The following is a 23,112-nucleotide window of genomic DNA, read 5'->3' as shown; positions in this document are numbered from 1 at the left end:
GAGGCAGAAATAGAAGCAAGGGCATGAACGCGAGGAGAAGAGTGAACGCAGGGAAAGACCAATAGAGGAAGAAAGTGTGAGGATGGAGAAAAACAAAGGAAACAGGATCCTGGAGTGTTCAAACGTCCGTCTCCGGACAAAGGCTCGATACATTACTCCCAAGAAGAGGGAGTGTGAAGGGAAGGTAAGGGGGGGGGGGGGAGTATTGGGGACGAAGAGGAATGGGGAAGGGGGATAGGGCAGCCCAGAAAGGAAGGAGAACTGCACTAGCTCGGGGCCCTGTGCTCGCCATGCACGTATCCACAAAAGAGTTGTGGACCCTTGGGGGGACATGTTGTCTGAACCTACCGGTTTTGAATTGCTTCAATGTCTTCCTTCAATCTGACCTGGTATGAATCCCAAACACTTGAGCAGTACTTAAGAATAGGTTGCACCAATGTCCTATACGTAGTGTCCTTCACAGGTGAACTACTCTTTTCTAAAATTCTCCCAATAAACCGAAGCCAACCATTTGCCTTTCCTACCACAGTTCTCACATGCTCATTCCATTTCATATTGCTTTGCAAAGTTACGTGCAGATATTTAAACTACTTGACTGTGTCATACAGAACACTTAGTGATACTGTTTCCAAACATTACAGGTTTGTTCTTGCTACTCATCAGCATTAACTTACATTTTTCCATGTTTAGAGCAAGCTGTTATTCGTCACAATAAATAGAAATTTTGTTTTATCTGTCCTGCACCTTCCTACAGTTACCCAGCTTTGAAAACTTACCATACACCACGGCATCATCAGCAAACAACTGCAGATTGCTGCCCAACTTGTCTGCCAAATCATTTATGTGTATAGAGAACAACAGGGGTCCTGTCACACTTCCCTGGGCACTTCTCATGATACCCTTGTTCTGATGAACATTCGTCATCGAGGACAACATACTGGGTTCTATTACTAAGGAAGTCTTTGAGCCACTTGCATATCTGTGAATTTATTCCATATGCTTGTACCTTCATTTACAGTGTGCAATGGGGTACTGTGTCAAACGTTTTTCAGAAATATAGAAATCTGGAGTTTGCTCGTTGCCCTTCATCCACAGTTTGCAGTATATTGTGTGAGAAAAGGGCAAGCCGAGTTTCGCATAAGCAATGTTTTCTAAAACCATGCTGATTCGTGGATGTAAGCTTCTCAGTCTTAAGATAGTTTATTATATCTCAGCTGGGAATATGTTCAAGGATCCTGCAGCAAACCGAAGATAGGGATATTGGTCTGTAATTTTGCAGGTCTGTTCTTTTATCCTTCTTATATACTCGAGTCACCAGCACTTTTTTCCAGTCACTTGAAACTTTGTACTAGGCAAGAGATTGAAGATAATGCAAGCTAGGTAAGGGCCAACGCCACTGAGAACTCGTAAAACTGAATTGGGATTCCACCCAGACCTGGTGATTTGTTTGCTCTGTTTGCTCTGAGCACTATGGCACTAAACATATGAGGTCATCAGTCCCCTAGAACTTAGAACTACTTAAACCTAACTAACCTAAGGACATCACACACATCCATGCCCCAGGCAGGATTCGAACCTGCGACTGTAGCGGTCACATGGTTTGAGACTGAAGCGCCTAGAACCGCACGGCCACACCGGCCGGCTTGCTTTCAAATATTCCAGTTGTTTCTCTACACCAGGGACATTTATTATTATGTCGACCATACAGGAGTCAGTCTGATGGTCAAATGACACTATGATTGTACGATTCTGCTGTGTGAACGATTTTTTGAATGTGAAATTTAAAACTTTGGGTTTCGTTTTGCTATCTTCAACTGCCATACCAGACTGGTGAAGGGAATGACTGGAAACCTTACACCCACTTAGCAATTTTACATCAAACCAGAATTTTCTCAGGTGCTCTGCCAGATATTTTGCTACGATGTGATGCTGGTAGTAGTTGTATGCTTTGCATATACATATTTTCACAGAAGCACAAATTTCTACTACCCTTTGCTTGTCATCATTTGTGCATTCTCTTTTGAACCGAGAATGCAACAGCCTCTGCTTTCTCAGCATCTTCAGAATTTTGTTATTAAACCATGGTGGGTCTTTTCCATCCTTATCCACTTATTAAGCAGAAAGCTCTCCAGACCACGATTTACCATCTGCTTAAACTTTGACCATAATTTCTCTATGTCCATCTTACTGGAACAAAGTGATATCAATTCATTGCCTAAGAGAGATGCTAACAGCATCTCTTCTATCTAGCAGAAACACTGTCCTGGCCTTCTTGACTGCTTTATTAACTTTCATAACCATAGTTGCTGTAATAACATCATGATCGCAAATCCTGTTTCTAAGCTGACATTATTGATAAGGTAAAGTCTATTTGTAGCTAAAAGATTGAAGATCTTTCCATTGTGTGCTGGCTTCCAACCTAGCTACTCAAGACATAAGAAAAATGTTGAAAAGTATTTCGCATGACTGTCTGTCTATAGCTATTCTTCCAAATATGTTGCCATTTCTGAGGTTGTGGTTACTGTGGGACCTGTTTTTATTCAAATACATATCGAATTTCGCCTCTATACAGATGTGAGAAAGTCTCAGTGTCACTTGCTCCCAAATATATGTCTTCCCACTGCTCTCATTGGCTGCATAGAACTAGCAGATGACATGTTCATTTGTTTCTGTCATACGTCACAGTGAGCATCAGCAACATTGTAGAACAAAACTTAAGTATGCCACTGCCCCTGATCTTTACTTTTACTGTCTCCTGTAGAAATGAATACTATTGTTGAGTATTTGAGTAATCTTAAATGCAATTCAATTCCAACTGTGAGTGGACTGAGGTAAACTGCAGTTTAAATGTGGTAATTGTTCCTAAAAAGCCAAAGTACGTGGTATACAATCCCGTGTTTGGCAAAATGATGTTATTTGCTCCCTGCTCACCACTCACCTCTGCGCCCTCCTCTGGCATCAATGCTCCTCCTCCAACCCGTTGCAGTTCTGTACTTTAGCAGCTGTGAAACACTGATTGCAATACACTATGTGATCAAAAGTATCCGGATACTTGGCTGAAAGTGACTTACAAGTTTGTGGCACCCTCCATTGGTAATGCTGGAATTCAATATGGTGTTGGCCCACCCTTAACCTTGATGACATCTTCCAATCTCGCAGGCATACATTCAGTCAGGTGCTGGAAGGTTTCTTGGGGAATGGCAGCCCATTCTTCATGGAGTGCTACACTGAGGAGAGGTATCGATGTCAGGCAGTGAGGACTGGCACGAAGTCGTCGTTCCAAAACATCTAAATGATTCAGGTCAGGACTCCATGCAGGCTAGTCCATCACAGGGATGTTGTTGTTGTGTAACCACTCCGCCGCAGGCCACGCATTATGAATAAGTGCTTCATTGTGTTGAAAGATGCAATCCCCATCCCTGAACTGCTCTTGAACAGTGGGAAGCCTAAAGGTGCTTAAAACATCTATGTAGGCCTCTGTGATAGAGCCACATAGAACAACATGGGGTGCAAGGCCCCCCCCCCCCTCATGAAAAACATGACCACACCATGATGTTCACCAGGTATTCGCCATACCCACACCCTGCCATTGGATCGCCACATTGTGTACTGTGATTTGTCACTCCACACTACGTTTTTCCACTGTTCAATCGTCCGATGTTTACGCTCCTTACACCAAGCGAGGCGCCCATGAAGGGTCTTGCCGTTGTAATTTCCTCATGCAACAACAATAACAGTCAGTTTAATATGATTGATTTCTTTGTTAGGCATTTCATTCTCAATAAATTTTCCTTTGTCTCATCTGAATGTCGTCATGTTGTAAAGCTGATTAAAAGCTGGTTAAGTTTTTACCCAGTATTCTAATACATGAACAGTAATCGAATTTCTCATTTGAAACCCCCTTAGTTAATCATTATAGTCTCTTATAAACAAATAAAATACTGAGCTGGGTACAGAATCAAGTAATGTTTCTGGGGAAGGAGAACATTTCAGCTTTTGAATGTTACCTTCCTTAAAAAACAGCATTAATGTTTGTATGTGGTATCCATATGTGTATTAGAACTTTTATTGCAAACCTGTTGAAGTACAACAACAGTTTGCAAGATGATAGAATTCAGTGCTATTTCCTCCGGTGTGTCACAAAACCATCAAATTTTAAGCAGAGCGACTGATTGTTGTCGGGGATAATTCAAACTTTCTCTCATATCTCTTTCACTAGTGCTGCACAAGTCAAATGTCATGCGATTGTTTGAGCAACTTGGATATTGTATCGAGAGCTTCTGTGTATCTGAAATCTTGAACCTGTTTGAACTCTAGTGTCGCTTGCCCAGATCAGCCCTTCCGAATTCTTCAAAATACATTTGCGCACGACCTCAATATCCAATGCTTGATCTGTAAGTGAAAGATGACTCCTATATACTTCATTGAACAATGCGACCCTGTATTTTTCAAATGACGAATCTGGGGAAAAACCTCATATTACGATCAGGTAAATACTGAATGTTGTCAATATAACCAACAAGTCGGCAGGCTTATTTAAAAAATATTTCTTGCAGTTAATACAGCTTGTTAGTGCTGTTGAATGGTACAGCCTCAGGAGAATCTCTGTCAAGGTTTAGTGCTGACTGCCATATGTTTGGATGACTTAGGACCAAATCAGTGCAGCAGCAAATGAGTAAGTAACACTAGGAAGAATATTGTATAAATCATACATGGCCTAATTTTGACAATACTATGAAAAGGAAAGTTGATACCATATAGCACAGATGTTGAGTTGTAGATAGACACAACAAAAAGATTCTCACAATTAAGGTCTTTGGCCATTAAGGCCTTCGTCAACAGTAGAGGAGGGACACACACACACACACACACACACACACACACACACACACACACACAACTGCAGTCTCAGGCAACTGAAACCACACTGGGAGTTCAATATAACTGAATCCCTGATACAGGCACCACAGTCATGTTTGATTCAGTTAGTTAGTGGTATGTCCTTTTAATTGAATCAAACAGTATGAGTAAAATATTAGAACTGCTTGCAAATAATGCAAAAAGTTTGCATTTCATTTAAGCAATTACCATGACACATATTAACGCTGAAAAATTTCTTTGAAGTACTAAATAAGTACTGAGCTTAATAAGCACTAGCTCAGATTTAATTGATCTGCAACATGAGCCAAGCAACTCAAAACGTTCAACGATCCTACTGCTTGAAAAACAAATGTTCAAGCGGCGTGGGTGACACAGAATATTTTAAATACCCATTTGTATGGGAATAACCAAGTCCAGACATTTCCACTGGAACTTATGTTCTCAATTCACATGCATCACCATAAAATCTTTAACACTATGACCAGCCACAAAAATCTTATAATATGAATCAAACTGAAAAGAACAGTACAGAACTATGCCACCTGAGGCTGAACTAGAAAAGTCTGCCTTCAGGGCTGTTATGCACAATGGGTCTCTGAGTGAAATTTGCTTGTCCTTTCAAATGTTGTTAATGGTCATATCTCCTTAATTTACACACTAAATACCCAGAACATAGAAAATACAAGTTTGAAAAAATAAATAATCTATTTTGACATTACGTTCTTATTCTATAAGGACAATGTTCTCTATCTATCCTTTACTTAAGCTGGGCACTAATCCGCACTTTCTGCCTCAATATTTCTATGAGAAGAGATCACATTAACAGTTGAAATTGTAGGCTAACCTGTGTGTATACTGCATAAGAAACAGAAACTGTAGTCTGCATTGTATGGTACGCTGTAATAGTTTTCTTTAATTTACTACCAGCTTCAAGTTATTAACTTATGTGAAAGATATGTCATTAGTGGAATATCAGCAATAAATACTTATTTGTTTGCCAAGCACTTAAATGCATTAGAAAAACAGAGGTAATCATGGCTTACAAAACAACAAGAGTGTTGTAGCACTTATAACTTATCCATTGCCAGCCTTTTTCTAACACCTGACACTTAAATGACAGCCTTTTAATAAAACATTAGTAACTACTCTAATATTTGCGCTACGTGGTGGATGCTGTTGTGCTGTTCAATTATTTCTAAAGGTGGTTTCTGATAATATCTGTTCCATAAACATCCACTGGAAGAGACCTGGAGACACTGGAAGATTTCAGATAGATTATGTAATGGTAAGACAGAGAATTAGGAACCAGGTTTTAAATTCTAAGACATTTCCAGGGGCACGTGTGAAAAGTGACCACAACTTATTGGTAATGAATTGTAGATTAAAACTGAAGAATCTGCAAAAAGTTGGGCATTTAAGGAGGCGGGACCTGGATAAACTGAAAGAATCAGAGGTTGTAGACAGTTTCAGAGAGAGTATTACGGAACAATTGAGAAGAACGGGAAAGAAATAAAGAGGATGATAGCTTTGAGAGTTGAAACACTAAAAGGCAGCAGAGGATCAAGTACGTAAAAAAACGAGAGCTAGAAGAAATCCTCGGTTAACAAAAGGGGTATTGAATGTAATTGATGAAAGGAGATAATATAAAAATGCAGTAAATGAAGCAGGCAAAAAAGAAAACAAATATCTCAAAAATGAGATAGACAGGAAGTGCAAAATGGCTAAGCACAGATGGCTAGAGGGCAAAGGTATGGCTGTAGAGGCATGTATCACTAGGGGGTAAGATAGATATTGCCTACAGGAAAATTAAAGAGACCTTCGGAGAAAAGAGAACCACTTCTATGAATATCACGAGCTCATATGGAAAACCAGTCCTAAGCAAAGAAGGGAAAGCAGAAAGGTGGAAGGAGTATATAGAGAGTCTATACAATGGTGATGTACTTTAGGGCAATATTACGCAAATTGATGAATACTGCATGACAAATTCAACAGAGCACTGAAAGACATAAGACGAAACAAGGCCCTGGGAGTAGACAACATTCCAATAGAACTACTGATAGCCTCGAGAGAGCCAGCCATGACAAAACTCTACCATCCAGTGAGCAAGTTGTATAAGACAGGTGAAATACCATCAGACTTCAAGAAGAATATAATAATTCCAATCTCAAAGAAAGCAGGTGTTGACAGATGTGAAAATTACCGAACTATCAGTTTAATAAGTCGCAGCTTCAAAATACCAACACAAATTCTTTACAGACGAATGCAAAAACTGGTAGAAGCCAACCTTGGGGAATATCAGTTTGGATTCTGTAGAAACACGTTGGAACACGCGAGGCACTATTGGCCCTACAACATATTTTAGAAGATACATTAAAGAAAGGCAAACCTACACTCCTAGCATTTGTAGACTTAGAGAAAGCTTTTGGCAGTGTTGACTGGAATACTCCCTTTCATATTCTAAAGGTGGCAGGGGTGAAATACAGGGAGCGAAAAGCTATTTACTATCTGTACAGAAGCCAGATGGCAGTTACTAGATTTGAGGCTCATGAAAGGAAATCAGTGGTTGAGAAGGGAGTGAGACAGGGTTGTAGCCTAACTCCGATGTTAGTAAATCTGTATACTGAGCAAGCAGTACAGGAAACAAAAGAAAAATTTGGAGTTGGAATTAAAATCTGTGGAGAAGAAATAAAAACTTTAAGGTTTGCTGAGGACACTGTAATTCTGTTAGAGACAGCAAATGACCTGGAAGAGCAATTGAACGGAATGGATAGTATCTTGAAACGCAGCTATAAGATGAACATCAACAAGAGTAAAACAAGGATAATGGAATGTAGTTGAATTAAAACAGGTGATGGTGGGGGAATTAGATTAGGAAATGAGACAAAGTAGTAGATGAGTTTTGCTATATGTGCAGCAAAATAACTAATGATGGTCTAAGTGGAGAGGATTGGCGACAGTAAGGAAAGTGTTTCTGAAGAAGAGAAATCTGTTAACATTCAGTATAGATTTATGGGGAGGTAGAATGGAAAAAACATTTTTTTCACGTTTTCGGATTTTTATCTTATTATAAAATTTGCTATTTTCCGAATAAAATGATGTATATGGCGAGAAGATTGTCACGAAACTCGAATGTGCTGGCCACGTCCAGAAGAGGATGGGCACCAGGTAGAAGAAGTTGAAACAAAGTTTGAGAGACAAGAAACTTTATGGTGGTAAAACCATAAGAGGCAAGTTGACAGACAAAATGATTGATGAACTGCAGCAGTATTATGGGATGGCCATTAGAAATAATACTGAGGATTTGTTGAAACCGAAGCAGGCAGTATGGGCCAGCTTCTTCCACAGACAGTCAACTGATAAAAACCAGTACACCACCTTTGCCCTCCTGGACCTGATTCATGGTGCAAATTACTGCAATGTCCAGTACTCAAACAGTTCATAATACAGCCATAAACAGTCCATCCCAGCAACAGTCATGGATATCATAAAACCCATTTACAGAGACCTGGCAAATTCTGAATTACTGAAGAAGGGTCTGCATGGTCAGATTCAAAATCCCAATGAGTCATTCAATAATCTTATATGGACTTGTTTACCAAAAAATGTTTTTGTCGGAATGAAGACACGAAGTGGGGGTCAGTGATGCTATTATTGCTTTTAATGATGGCAACATTGGTAGGGTGAAAGTGCTACAGCATATGGGAGTTTATCCTGGAGCAAACTGCATCAGAAAACTTGAACGGATAGACAAGGTTCACATTGATAAAGCAGAGTATGCTGTACAGTTGGCCACTAAGGAGTGCAGAAAGAAGAAAAGAAGGAAAAACTTGGAAAAAGGTCAAGAGGATGATACGCAGTATGGTGCAGGGTGCTTTTGAGTGACTAATAGCAAAAAATTAAGCATATATTAAGTGTGTTAGTTTTTTTGAAACTTTAGAAGCCGTTCCTGAAAATTTATATTTTCTGTTGCAATTTTCCCTAAATCTCAGAAACCACTTCGAGCAGAGTATTCAAATTTTCATGAAGTAATAACATACATATCCTGAGTCTACTGAACTAAAAGAAGAACGTAATGTTAAGTATAATTAAAATTATTTAAGATAACGTACAAAAAAGTACACAAAATTTTAACTGTATAATTAAAAAATTGTATTTCCGAAAGCAGTGGCTGAAATGAAATTATTGTACTTCAGTAGACTCGGAACACACAGTTTAATGTCCTGTAAATGTTTCATGTCAATGGCTACAGTAGTTCCTGAAATACAGGGAAGCCATGTCAGGATAGGGCATTCCAACTTCCCTTAAGGGTCAGGAAGTCATTTTCGAAAGTATTTGTATGGAGTGTAGCCATGTACGGAAGTGAGGCATGGATGATAAACAGTATAGACAAGAAGAGCATAGAAGCTTTTGAAATGTGGTACTACAGAAGAATGCTGAAGATTAGATGGGTAGATCACATAACTAATGAGGAGGTACTGAATAGAATTGGGGAGAAGAGAAATGTGTGGTACAACCTGACTAAAAGAAAGGATTGGTTGGTAGGACACATATTGAGGCATCAAGGAATCACCAATTTAGTACTGGCGGGAAGCGTGCGGGGTAAAAATCGTATAGGGAGACCAAGGGATGAATACAGTAAGCAGATTCAGAAGGATGTAGGTTGCAGCAGTTACTTGGAGATGAACGGGCTTGCACAGGATAGATTAGCATGGAGAGCTGCATCAGACCAGTCTTTGGACTGAAGACTATAACAACAACAGCAACAAGCTTCTGAGTGTTCTTCCAAACTGTTGTTTCCATTGTTGCAAAAAGTGGAAACAACAACTTGGCACAACACCTGGAAAGACACCATTAAAAGAGGTAATTGCTTTTTCATCAGTACATGTACTATCACTATTTATAAAAGTTGTAAACCTACCAAATTCAGCCTCTTTATCATTGTTCAGTACATCTGGCGTGAGTTGTTTCATTCTATTGGAAAGTCGTCTACTTGACTTTCTTCCATCAGCAGCTGTGCTATTTACCTGAAAGTAAGAATATATAATATATTGCATTCCAAGACAACAATTAGGTTTTAATTACTTCAGGTCCTAAACAGAATAGATAAACAAAGGAATTTTCTTTGGAGCTGTAATGAGACTGTCACATATTTACTTAAAGAAAGAAATTATGTACCTAGTGCATAACATATCGGAAAACTTCTGACTATTTATTCTGCAGGAAATGCAGATTCAATTTACAAAATTTACAAGTAACGTCAATGTACGTAGTTCCATAGCCATAACTTTATTCTGTGTGCTGGCAATCTAAACTACCTCGTGATTCATGAACGTATAATAAGAACTTTAGAGTCATGTGTGTCCACCAAAAAAAGCAATTTAATATTGGGACAAATGTTACTTCAGGTTGGTTGTATTCAGAACAGAGAAGTGGAGGAGATGTGCAGTGTGGTGAGAGAGACTCATGAAGTGGACACAAAAGAATGTCTCAGACATCAAAAGAAATCTCAAATGACACTGAGGGAAGTTCTGAATAAGCAGAGTACAGATCCATTCGAATTAAACCAAATCATTACTAGAATATTTATTTCAGCTACATTAGTTGTGTTTCCACCAGTGATATTAATGATGTAGTTTTTTGTCCAATGATTAACAACAATGCTCAACCAAATACTTTGCTTTATTTAGAAAAGCATTATCAGTGGATATCCAAACAGTTTCTGCTTCATATAAATATTGTAGAATTAATACTATAACTTAGGATACTTTGTTAACTGCACCAACTAGTAACAGTTTATCAACTCCTCACGTTTTTTAATGTAAGATGAGATTTTATTCTAATGGAACACTGAAGAGATACATTTGCCAGTGTAAGAACACCTTTACTTCATAAAATAGTCAATCTCCACAGCCGAGCGGTCAGCATGGATGGCTGCCATGTGAAGGACCTGGGTTCGATTCCCAGTACTACCAAGGAACTCTACAATCACACCCACTCTTATTATCTCTCCTTTTCCGACACTCCCTTGCAGCTGCACATAGCTGCCCTATCATTTCTCCATCTCGTTCCTGCACACTTCCTAGCAGCACTGCCCTGTCCGCCAGCCCTACCCTACCATTCCTTCCCCTCCCCACCCCAGCTTCCTCCTTACCCCCACCCAATCGCCAATCCCATCGTGCACTGGTGCTGCTACTCGCAGTATGGCTACAGTTGCCTGAGACTGCAGTCATGGCTGTGCAAGTTGCATTTGCGCACACAGATCTTTATTTGTGCTAATCTTTTTGTTCTGCCTATCTGGGACTCAGCATTTCCACTGTATGATGAGTGGCAATTTCCTTTCCATAATATTGTTACATTCCATCCTGGACTTTCCACTGTTTAACTTTGATTTTTAGGAAGACGTTACAAAGTGGTATATGGTGGCCATTACACCGTCTTGCAATTTTTGTTTGGTCAATGGTTAAGCCAATAAAAATGATTGTATATCCCAAAATGCTAACCGAGTTTTCAGGACTACTAATGAGAAACTGCCTGCCAGTAGAATATATAAACACATAAGAAGTTAGGAAACAATATTCACCTTTTACCTTTCATTTCTCCTTCAACTTTCCAGCCTCTATTTACATGCAAAAATCCTGCCATAGTAGGATTGGCATCCTGTGCACTCTAATAAACTTTTGCTGTACTACAGGCTTGAAACACAAAAGGGGAAGAAATAAAAATTATGAATATGGCCTTTTAATTCACTAAAGGACCCTAATTTCTATGAAACTTACTGGCAGATTAAAAGAGAATGCCAATCACGACTTGAACTTAGGAACCTTGCCTTCTGCAAGCAATTGCTATACTGGCTGAGCTACCCAAGCAAAACTCAAGGCCAGTTCTCACAGATTTACTTTCGTCAGTACCTCATTTCCTACCTTCCAGACTTCGCAGAAGTTCTCCTGCTTGGGTAACTCAGTCAGTAGAGGACATGCCCATGAAAGGCAAAGGTCCCAAGTTTGTGTCTTAGTGTAGTACACAGTTCTAATGTGTCAGGAAGTTTTATATCAGTACACACACTGCCACAGAGTGAAAATTTCATTCCGGAAACCCTATTTTTTATGTATGCCTATTTGAACTGTATACAGTGTCTGACGCTCAGTTGTACAACTTAGCATTTCAGAGTATACAATAACATTTATGGCTCAACTGTTTGGGCAAGCGGGACAAAAATGAGAAGAAAATTTACACACTGGAAACTGCCTGTACATTCTACAGCTGAAGTTTCAGAACACACAGAAAAATCGTGTATTGTTAAAGCTGATATCGAACAGCCCCTGGGGAGATTTGTAAACCAGAAATAGAAAGTTTAGTGAAGACTGCAATGATTTGCCCACACTATTCTCTCTGTTAATTTCCTATAAAATAATTAGCACTGACTGAAAAACCTATTCTAAGTTGGCCAAAATGCATCTAAAATGACACTGTGGACGGAGATCAAGAAATACATAGTTCCAAGTCACCAGATATTGAGCGAGAATGAGAAATACAATGAAAAAAAGATGACTAATTACAAGGTTCATAGCATATGACATTTATGTGCAGGAATAGAATGAAAATTAAAAACTGATACTGTTCGTAAGAATGTTGTTGACTGTACAGTTTATTCCTTTCCATTATAACATATCCTTAACATAAATCTTTTTGTAAAATAGACTGAGCTGCACTGTAGATCAGAAGTCACAAAAACCAGATACTGCATGTGTTGTGTCTGTAACATTTTATGACCACTTTATCCTAAATCATTTAACTTTGGAGCAAACTTAATACCAGCTTTACTTTGTAGATTGTTATTGTGTTTTGTTGTTGTCATTTCTGTTTTTTTCAGTCTGAAGCCTGGTCTGACAGCGCTCTCCATGCTAATATATCCTATACAACCCTCTTCATCTCTGTAAAACTACTGCAAACTACATCCATTAGAACCTGCTTACTGTAGTGAATCTCTAGTCTCATAATTTTTAACCCGAACATTTCCCTGCCCCCCCCCACAGAGTATATAGAGTATATAGACACAAACAAACACAAACATACACACAAAATTCAAGCTTTCGCAACAAACTGTTGCCTCATCAGGAAAGAGGGAAGGAGAGGGGAAGACGAAAGGAAGTGGGTTTTAAAGGAGAGTGTAAGGAGTCATTCCAATCCCGGGAGTGGAAAGACTTACCTTAGGGGGAAAAAAGGACAGGTATACACTCGCACACACGCACATATCCATCCACACATACAGACACAAGCAGACATATTTAAAGACAAAGAGTTTGGGCAGAGATGTCAGTCGAGGCAGAAGTGTAGAGGCAAAGAAGTTGTTGAAAGACAGGTGAGGTATGAGTGGCGGCAACTTGAAATTAGCGGAGATTGAGGCCTGGCGGATGACGAGAAGAGAGGATATACTGAAGGGCAAGTTCCCATCTCCGGAGTTCGGATAGGTTGGTGTTGGTGGGAAGTATCCAGATAACCCGGACGGTGTAACACTGTGCCAAGATGTGCTGGCTGTGCACCAAGGCATGTTTAGCCACAGGGTGATCCTCATTACCAACTAACACTGTCTGCCTGTGTCCATTCATGCGAACGGCGAAAAGACACTCTTGGTGGAGTGGGGAGGATTTCATGAAGGATGGATCAACACAATCTGGAACCACAACACCCTAATTCAGTAGTTAACCTTTCCTCCAAACCTCTCTCCCAATCCGAAACCTCTGTCCTATCCAGAGGCCTCACCTTCAGCCCCACTCCCAGATTCAACCAAACAGCCCTCGTCAAAGATTTACTGTCCTACACTCGTACTCTCTGCTGGAAGTATCACTTTGCCACGAAGAAAAATGATCCTACTCCTAATGATCCGACTCCTCAAGACACCATCCAAATTGAAAGCCCTGAAATGAGATCCATCCTTCATGAAATCCTCCCCACTCCACCAAGAGTGTCTTTTCGCCGTCCACCTAACCTTCATAACCTGTTAGTTCATCCCTATGAAATCCCCAAACCACCTTCCCTACCCTCTGGCTCCTATCCTTGTAACCGCCCCCGATGCAAAACCTGTCCCATGCACCCTCCCACCACCACCTACTCCAGTCCTGTAACCCGGAAGGTGTACACGATCAGAGGCAGAGCCACGTGTGAAAGCACCCACGTGATTTACCAACTGACCTGCCTACACTGTGATGCATTCTATGTGGGAATGACCAGCAACAAACTGTCCATTCGCATGAATGGACACAGGCAGACAGTGTTTGTTGGTAATGAGGATCACCCTGTGGCTAAACATGCCTTGGTGCACAGCCAGCACATCTTGGCACAGTGTTACACCGTCCGGGTTATCTGGATACTTCCCACCAACACCAACCTATCCGAACTCCGGAGATGGGAACTTGCCCTTCAGTATATCCTCTCTTCTCGTTATCCGCCAGGCCTCAATCTCCGCTAATTTCAAGTTGCCGCCACTCATACCTCACCTGTCTTTCAACAACTTCTTTGCCTCTACACTTCTGCCTCGACTGACATCTCTGCCCAAACTCTTTGTCTTTAAATATGTCTGCTTGTGTCTGTATGTGTGGATGGATATGTGCGTGTGTGCGAGTGTATACCTGTCCTTTTTTCCCCCTAAGGTAAGTCTTTCCGCTCCCGGGATTGGAATGACTCCTTACCCTCTCCCTTAAAACCCACATCCTTTCGTCTTTCCCTCTCCTTCCTTCTTTCCTGATGAGGCAACAGTTTGTTGCGAAAGCGTGATTTTGTGTGTATGTTTGTGTCTGTCGACCTGCGAGCACTTTCATTTGGTAAGTCACATCATCTTTGTTTTTAGATATATTTTTCCTGCTTTAACATCTTTGGTGCTTATTGGACAACATTTCAAGCACTATGCCTCCTAAAAATAGTCCCCTCTACTGGCAACACACTTTCCCCATCATTTCTTCCACTTTTGGAAAGCCTCCTGGAATGCATATTCTGGGTTGGCACATAGGTCTCTTATAGCACTATCATGAATCTCCTCTATGGTTTCGAAACAATGTCCTTTCAATTTGGTTTTAAGTTTGGGAAATAGGTAAAAGTCTGCTGGGGCTATGTCCGGAGTATATGGTGGATGGTGCACAACAGGAATGTGATCAGAATGAGACTTTTACTCTGTAGCGGAGGGTGCACTGATATGAAACTTCCTGGCAGATTAAAACTGTGTGCCCGACCGAGACTCGAACTCGGGACCTTAGCCTTTCACGGGCAAGTGCTCTACCATCTGAGCTATCCAAACATGACTCACGCCCCATCCTCACACATTTACTTCTGCCAGTACCTCATCTACTACCTTCCAAACTTCACAGAAGCTCTCCTGAGAACCTTGTGGAACTATCACTCCTAAAAGAAAGGATATCGGCGGAGACATGGCTTAGACACAGCCTGGGGGATGTTTCCAGAGCGAGACTTTCACTCTGCAGCGGAGTGTGCGCTGATATGAAACTTCTGCAAGGTTCGAAGGAGAGCTTCTGTAAAGTTTGGAAGGTAGGAGACAAGGTACTGGCAGAAGTAAAGCTGTGAGGATGGGGCGTGAGTCATGCTTGGGTAGCTCAGATGGTAGAGCACTTGCCCGCGAAAGGCAAAGGTCCCGAGTTCGAGTCTTGGTCCAGCACACAGTTTTAATCTGCCAGGAAGTTTTAGGAATGTGATGTTTTGCTAGATAACTGTGTACTAAGAGTGAGGTGTGCGCTAGTGTAACATCGAGATGCTATATCCAAGTCCTGCTTTTCCCACAATTCAGGCTTCTTCCATGCACAGAATCCCTCATGTGCATTAGGATTTGTAAGCAACTTCTCGAACAATTAAATGACTATTTCCACAAATCACAGCACAAACTCTCTCGACATGGTCATGATCTGTTGATGTGGAAGGTTGTCTGGGCTTGGGATCACCACCAACTGACATTTCACCACTCATAGCACTGCATGCAACACATACAGTCTCCTCCACATATGCTTGCCTAAGAAAGTTTTCCAAAGTTTGTCGCAAGACTACACACACACACACACACACACACACACACACACACACACACACACACACACACACACACCATCATGAGAATAAATGGAGGACCACCAAAGCAGAAATTTGTACAAAGAACATGGCCACATTCATTGTAATTAGGTATAAGTGCAACACAACCAGTAGCGCTCACACCCATTCCTATGATCCGTCCCCCTAAGTCCAACGCGCCCTCTGTGGAGGATGACATAGTACTGCCACATGTTTGATGTTCAGATGTGTGTGAAATCTTATGGGACTTAACTGCTAAGGTCATCAGTCCCTAAGCTGACACACTACTTAACCTAAATTATCCTAAGGACAAGCACACACACCCATGCCTGAGGGAGGACTCAAACCTCCACCAGGACCAGCCGCACAGTCCTTGACTGCAGTGCCCTAGACCGCTTGGCTAATCCCGCGCGCCCCACATGTTTGGCCTTTTGGAAGTATGCACATGCATCACTGCAGTCAGACATATAAAAGACCTAATGAATATGTTGCTTAACCCATGGCATACAATGATGGGTATATCCATCATCATGCTCTCGCGCATTTACATACAATGAAGGGTACATCCTTCACTGTGTAGTCACATTTAGTTGTGTTTAGTTTAGGTGGCATGTTAATATATGGCAGCAGCTGAGTCCGCCTTTGAATCGACCGGAAATGCTCAATTGCAGCTAATTATTATGATGCAAAGTTGGCATGTTCATCTACATCTACATCTACATTTATACTCCGCAAGCCACCCAACGGTGTGTGGCGGAGGGCACTTTACGTGCCACTGTCATTACCTCCCTTTCCTGTTCCAGTCGCGTATGGTTCGCGGGAAGAACGACTATCTGAAAGCCTCCGTGCGCGCTCTAATCTCTCTAATTTTACATTCGTGATCTCCTCGGGAGGTATAAGTAGGGGGAAGCAATATATTCGATACCTCATCCAGAAACGCACCCTCTCGAAACCTCGCGAGCAAGCTACACCACGATGCAGAGTGCCTCTATTGCAGAGTCTGCCACTTGAGTTTATTAAACATCTCCGTAACGCTATCACGGTTACCAAATAACCCTGTGACGAAACGCACCGCTCTTCTTTGGATCTTCTCTATCTCCTCCGCCAGACCGATCTGGTACGGATCCCACACTGATGAGCAATACTCAAGTATAGGTCGAACGAGTGTTTTGTAAGCCACCTCCTTTGTTGATGGACTACATTTTCTAAGCACTCTCCCAATGAATCTCAACCTGGTACCCGCCTTACCAACAATTAATTTTATATGGTCATTCCACTTCAAATCGTTCCGCACGCATACTCCCAGATATTTTATGGAAGTAACTGCTACCAGTGTTTGTTCCGCTATCATATAATCATACAATAAAGGATCCTTCTTTCTATGTATTCGCAATACATTACATTTGTTTATGTTAAAGGTCAGTTGCCACTCCCTGCACCAAGTGCCTATCCGCTGCAGATCTTCCTGCATTTCGCTACAATTTTCTAATGCTGCAACTTCTCTGTATACTACAGCATCATCCACGAAAAGCCGCATGGAACTTCCGACACTATTTACTAGGTCATTTATATATATTGTGAAAAGCAATGGTCCCATAACACTCCCCTGTGGCACGCCAGAGGTTACTTTAACGTCTGTAGACGTCTCTCCATTGATAACAACAAACTGTGTTCTGTTTGCTAAAAACTCTTCAATCCAGCCACACAGCTGGTCTGATATTCCGTAGGCTCTTACTTTGTTTATCAGGCGACAGTGCGGAACTGTATCGAACGCCTTCCAGAAGTCAAGAAAACTAGCATCTACCTGGGAGTCTGTATCTAATATTTTCTGGGTCTCATGAACAAATAAAGCGAGTTGGGTCTCACACGATCGCTGTTTCCGGAATCCATGTCGATTCCTTCATAGTAGATTCTGGGTTTCCAAAAACGACATGATACTCGAGCAAAAAACATGTTCTAAAATTCTACAACAGATCGACGTCAGAGATATAGGTCTATAGTTTTGCGCATCTGCTCGACGACCCTTCTTGAAGACTGGGACTATCTGTGCTCTTTTCCAATCATTTGGAACCCTCCGTTCCTCTAGAGACTTGCGGTACACGGCTGTTAGAAGGGGGGCAAGTTCTTTCGCGTACTCTGTGTAGAATCGAATTGGTATCCCGTCAGGTCCAGTGGACTTCCCTCTATTGAGTGATTCCAGTTGCTTTTCTATTCCTTGGACACTTATTTCGATGTCAGCCATTTTTTCGTTTGTGCGAGGATTTAGAGAAGGAACTGCAGTGCGGTCTTCCTCTGTGAAACAGCTTTGGAAAAAGGTGTTTAGTATTTCAGCTTTACGCGTGTCATCCTCTGTTTCAATGCCATCATCATCCCGTAGTGTCTGGATATGCTGTTTCGAGCCGCTTACTGATTTAACGTAAGACCAGAACTTCCTAGGATTTTCTGTCAAGTCGGTAAATAGAATTTTACTTTCGAATTCATTGAACGCTTCACGCATAGCCCTCCTTACGCTAACTTTGACATCTTTTAGCTTCTGTTTGTCCGAGAGGTTTTGGCTGCGTTTAAACTTGGAGTGGAGCACTCTTTGCTTTCGCAGTAGTTTCCTAACTTTGTTGTTGTACCATGGTGGGTTTTTCCCGTCCCTCACAGTTTTACTCGGCACGTACCTGTCTAAAACGCATTTTACGATTGCCTTGAACTTTTTCCATAAACACTCAACATTGTCAGTGTCGGAACAGAAATTTTCTTGTAGATTCAGTAGCTAACACGGCCGATTCATACGAAATCCAAACCGAAAGGGTATGTCTATTTCTTGAAGAAAGTGATTTGAGTGATTCTGATGGTGAAATAGATTATGGAAACAGCGACAGCACAGACTCAGTAGCGAGTGACACCAATGGTTGTATTGACAAGGAAAATTTTCCCCTCCACAATTGAGTTGCTGTAGCAAAGCCGGCAACGGGTACATCGACAGTTACTGATGAGTGGAACTGGGATAATGTTTGCAATAACCCTTACATTACCAAGAGCAGCTCTGAGGGCAAGATAGACGTTACTATTTGCAGATCCCTAGGCCAAAACCCATCACACTTGCATGTAACTACGCAGTTTTTGGCACTTAAGTTCTGTGAGTCGGTGGTCAAGGAATACAAATTATTTGTTATTTGCCGCTGAAACATGTGCAGGATCAACTGTACATGTGGAACGGAGGAGAATGGTTGACGTAGCACACTGCTTTCCTGTGACAGTAGATGATATGAAGGTCTACTTTGCACTCTGCATACTTACGTCTCAAAGAAAGAAACCTTCTGTACAAGATAATTGGTAAAAGTGAAAAATAATATAGACTCTTATTTTCAGTAAAACCATGTGTTTTTGGATATTCAAGGCTGTCTCAAGGTATCTTTGTTTTGCTACTGATTCTGCAGTTATGCAGCATGATAAACCGAGGAAGATCAGACCAGTTATTACTCGTCTTCTTGACATATTTTAGAGGATGTACATGCCTGGAATAAATGTTGGTAATAATGAGAGTCTGATGAAGCTCATAGGCAGATTTTCATGTGTACAATACAACCCTTCAAAGAGGGCAAGATTTGGTTTGAAAATATATGACGTATGCTCAGCTAACAATGGATACTGTTACAATTTCAAAATTTACGCAGGTCTTGAGGCAGAAAAAGTATCCAAAACCTTAACAAGTTAGAGAGTTGTTACGAATGTGTGTGAGGTTTTACTGGATGAATAGAGAACAATATACATGGACAATTGGTATAGTTCTCCCAACTTGTTTCTAAAGCTATTGAAGAGGAAGACCTACACAGTTGGAACTGTAAGACCAAACAGGAAGAACATGCCACCACAGTTCAAGAACTCAAAGCTGAAAAATGGCGAACTGGCTTTTGCATCGGCACAAACTTCTCGCTGTGAACTGGATTGACAAAAACCCAGTTCACACCCTGTCAACCATTCAAGATCGACCTGATTATGAAAGCACAGCAAAAAAATGGGGAGACTAAGCTGAAACTTAAGTGTATCAACAATTATACGAAAGGAATGGGCGGAGTTGCTGCGCACAACCAACACATAGCATCATATCTTCTTACAAGAAGATATGTGAGGGCAAATAAAAAGATATAAAAATGTTAAACATGGCAGTTCTTAATGCAAATACAGTACGGTACATGATGAACTCCAGTAAAAGGAGAACGAAGTTCACAGATTTTTATCTTAACCTGGCAGAACGAATTCTGAAAAATATCAGACTTCCTGATTACAGGATTCACAGATGCCCAAGCCAAGGAACAAACCCATGAAGACTACAAGAAAGGCACTGGGGACATTTTCCCACAAAAATATCCCCAGCTGACAAGAAAGCAGCACTGTGTAGAAGATGTAAGGTATGTTATGACAGAGGATATTGCGGAGAATCCTGCTTTAACTGCGAAAAGTGCAAGATTTGTCAACATGTGGATAAGTGTTTTAAGCTTTATCACACTAAGACAAACTATATATGATTATATTTCACAATGTGATAGAGAATTACAATAAATACACTGCTGCTGCTCTAATATAGCTTACATCATGTTGCTGTAAAAACAGGGCAAGATCACTGAAAAAGAACTTCTTTGGCTTCCCCCTGACAACCATGCCTCCATCCTTGCTACCCTCCCTGTTTTCCTTTCCTGTTGCTTCATAACCTGGTTTGTGAGTAACTGAATCCACTTTCCCTTCTTCCCTTTCTTTCCCCTCTCTCCTTCCTGATGAAGGAAAATTTGTTCCGAAAGCTAGGAACGTAATTTTCTGTTCTGTTTTGTGTATCTATCGGCTGTACTGAGCTGAGGTAAGTACTGGCCAGCCCCTCTATCTCTTTGTTAGTATTTGTTTCAGATCTTTATATGAGATTTTCCATTAATTATAGTGTAGCAGTTAAGTTATGTAGCAGGTATGCTGAAGGTTGTGGGGTCAGATGCGCTGTTTTCAATGAAATGCCTGATCATTATTTTTATTCAATTAATTGGTTAAATTTAATCTTGTCCATTCCTAATGCTTTCAAATAACGCACTAATTTTTGTATTAACTTTTTGCTTGCTCTAATTTTTTCTTCCTTTCATTATTTTTTCATTTGGAATCTCTCAACATTATTTCAATAATTATTATTTAAGTATAGTACTATTTAAACGTTTAAAAATACTGATCTAATGATTAAAAACAGAAGACAATATAACCTACATCTACTGACTGGATGGTGTGAAAATTTTTTGTTACAAGACATAAGAGGTACTACTATTAATAGTAATGCAATATTTTCTCCACTGAAGTTTGAGGAACTTTAATTTTCATAAAGCAACGACACAAATTTTCAATCAGACAACACGGACCCATTTTGAAATCAAACGTGTTCTCTCTGTTAACCATCTGTGAGCCTGTCAAACAGTCGCAAACTGAACTGCTGCACTGAAATATGAGCAGAAAATATTGGGAAGCGTACAATATACATATTTTTGTATGGCAACTGTTGTACAAATATTTAAAACAAATACTTCTCTCACCATGAGCAAAGATGATTTAAATGAAAGGTTTTCAAAACTAAACAAAACTCAAGTAAAATGGTTAACAAATATAATGATTGTATTAACATGGATGAAAATATAAAATAATGAACGTAAGAAACTAAATCTAATAATTTTAGGGAAGTTGTTCAAAGATCACACGAGATAAAAGAAAAGGTTAAAGGAAGAAAAATAAGAGCAGAGAAAAAAGTTAACATAATGATTAAATTGATATGGAAAAGGATTAGAAATAAAGAAAATTATATATATGCTAAATTAAATAAAAATAACACAGTCCTATTGGCGAAGATTTTTAGTACAAAAAGACTGCACCCAATGGCACTGACCTAAACCTTAGGCATAGCAGACAGATAACTTAACTGCTAGGCTATGATGTCATTTTGAAAATCAGTGGTTAATCATAGATGCAATGTATCACAAAATTTTTTTGTTTTTTTACTTACTTACTCATAACTGTGGCCACACCTGTGTGAATGGCTGCAGGATGTGATATCTGTGACCCTAACCTGCTCCACTGTATATATGGTTTCAAACAGTTCATCCCTCCCCTGGATACATACCCTTGTAAGCACAGAAGGGAAGACAAAGATGGAAGATGAAAGGGATATATTTGCAGAAGGACTATACAAGAAAAACAATCTTTTAGGGCACTGTTATGGAGAGAAAACAGGTTGTAAATACAGATAGGAGATTCAATACGGCAAGAACAATCTGACAGAGTACTGAAAGTCCTAAGTTGAAACAAGACGCCATGAGTAGATAACATTCCCTGCCAGCCACGACGAAACTGAAATAACCTATTGCAACTGTTTCTTTCAGGTATAGCATAATTGATTATGCAAACATTTGGCAACTTATTATTCAACCAAACTATCAAAACAGCCACTTTCATTGTGTTTTGATGGTGACTGTTCAGACAGTTATTTACTCAGTAAGGTTATTTACTATGACAAACTTTGGATCAGTGCAATACAAATACCTTGTTTCCAGTTTCTGGTGTACTGATTTCCCTCAAATGGTTTGTGATCTTCATCAGTGCAGTGCTGCACCTGCTATTCCTTTTCTGTTTTTCACTGAGCTGTGCTCTAATTAACACAACTACTGGTGTGCAATTAGCTGTAAAACAATGAGAAATAACAATGAAAAAAACACAATCAATTCACCATTAATCCTGTTTTAAGGTGAACTGAAATTTCCTATGCAGATCATACTAATGAATAGCATCATATCCTTTCTGTGTGTATTTCTGAGGTAATAGTGTGCTCACTGTCAGTAAAGAAGGCATTATTAGAATTTTATTTTGTATGCAAATTAAAGCTTATCCATTGTCAATCCTTTATCTCTAAAGTTCCTGCTCTCTCTTCCACTCTGTTTAGTAACAACTAAAAATATACTTAGATCTTGTTCTTAATGCTTTAACATTCAGAATTTTATACTCGGTAACAAAGTGACTTTAACATTCAGAATTTTATACTCGGTAACAAAGTGACTTTAACATTCAGAATTTTATACTCAGTAACAAAGTGACTTTAACATTCAGAATTTTATACTCAGTAACAAAGTGACACATATTGAGGGAAAGGGCTCCACG

At 40.2% G+C, this 23,112-nt stretch overlaps 1 protein-coding gene across 2 annotated transcripts in view; it reads right to left on the bottom strand.

The window, feature by feature from the left end:
* Window positions 1–23,112, bottom strand: part of LOC126475072 (disks large-associated protein 5-like) — a 138,083-nt gene that overhangs the window by 26,367 nt on the left and 88,604 nt on the right. For both annotated transcript variants that reach the window (XR_007586651.1, XM_050102631.1), the window contains exons 8-9: window positions 22,501–22,637; window positions 9,800–9,905 (exon numbers count right to left, since the gene is read on the bottom strand). Coding sequence is in view for 1 of the 2 variants with exons in the window: in XM_050102631.1 (XP_049958588.1) it covers window positions 9,800–9,905; window positions 22,501–22,637 (243 nt within the window). In the remaining variant the exon portion in view is untranslated. The remainder of the gene's footprint in view (window positions 1–9,799; window positions 9,906–22,500; window positions 22,638–23,112) is intronic.

This window comes from Schistocerca serialis, chromosome 4 (assembly GCF_023864345.2).
Source record: "Schistocerca serialis cubense isolate TAMUIC-IGC-003099 chromosome 4, iqSchSeri2.2, whole genome shotgun sequence".
NCBI classification, from domain to species: domain Eukaryota; kingdom Metazoa; phylum Arthropoda; class Insecta; order Orthoptera; family Acrididae; genus Schistocerca; species Schistocerca serialis.
The sequence above is the reverse complement of the archived record's forward strand: the minus strand, read 5'-3'. Positions and strand labels throughout refer to the sequence as shown.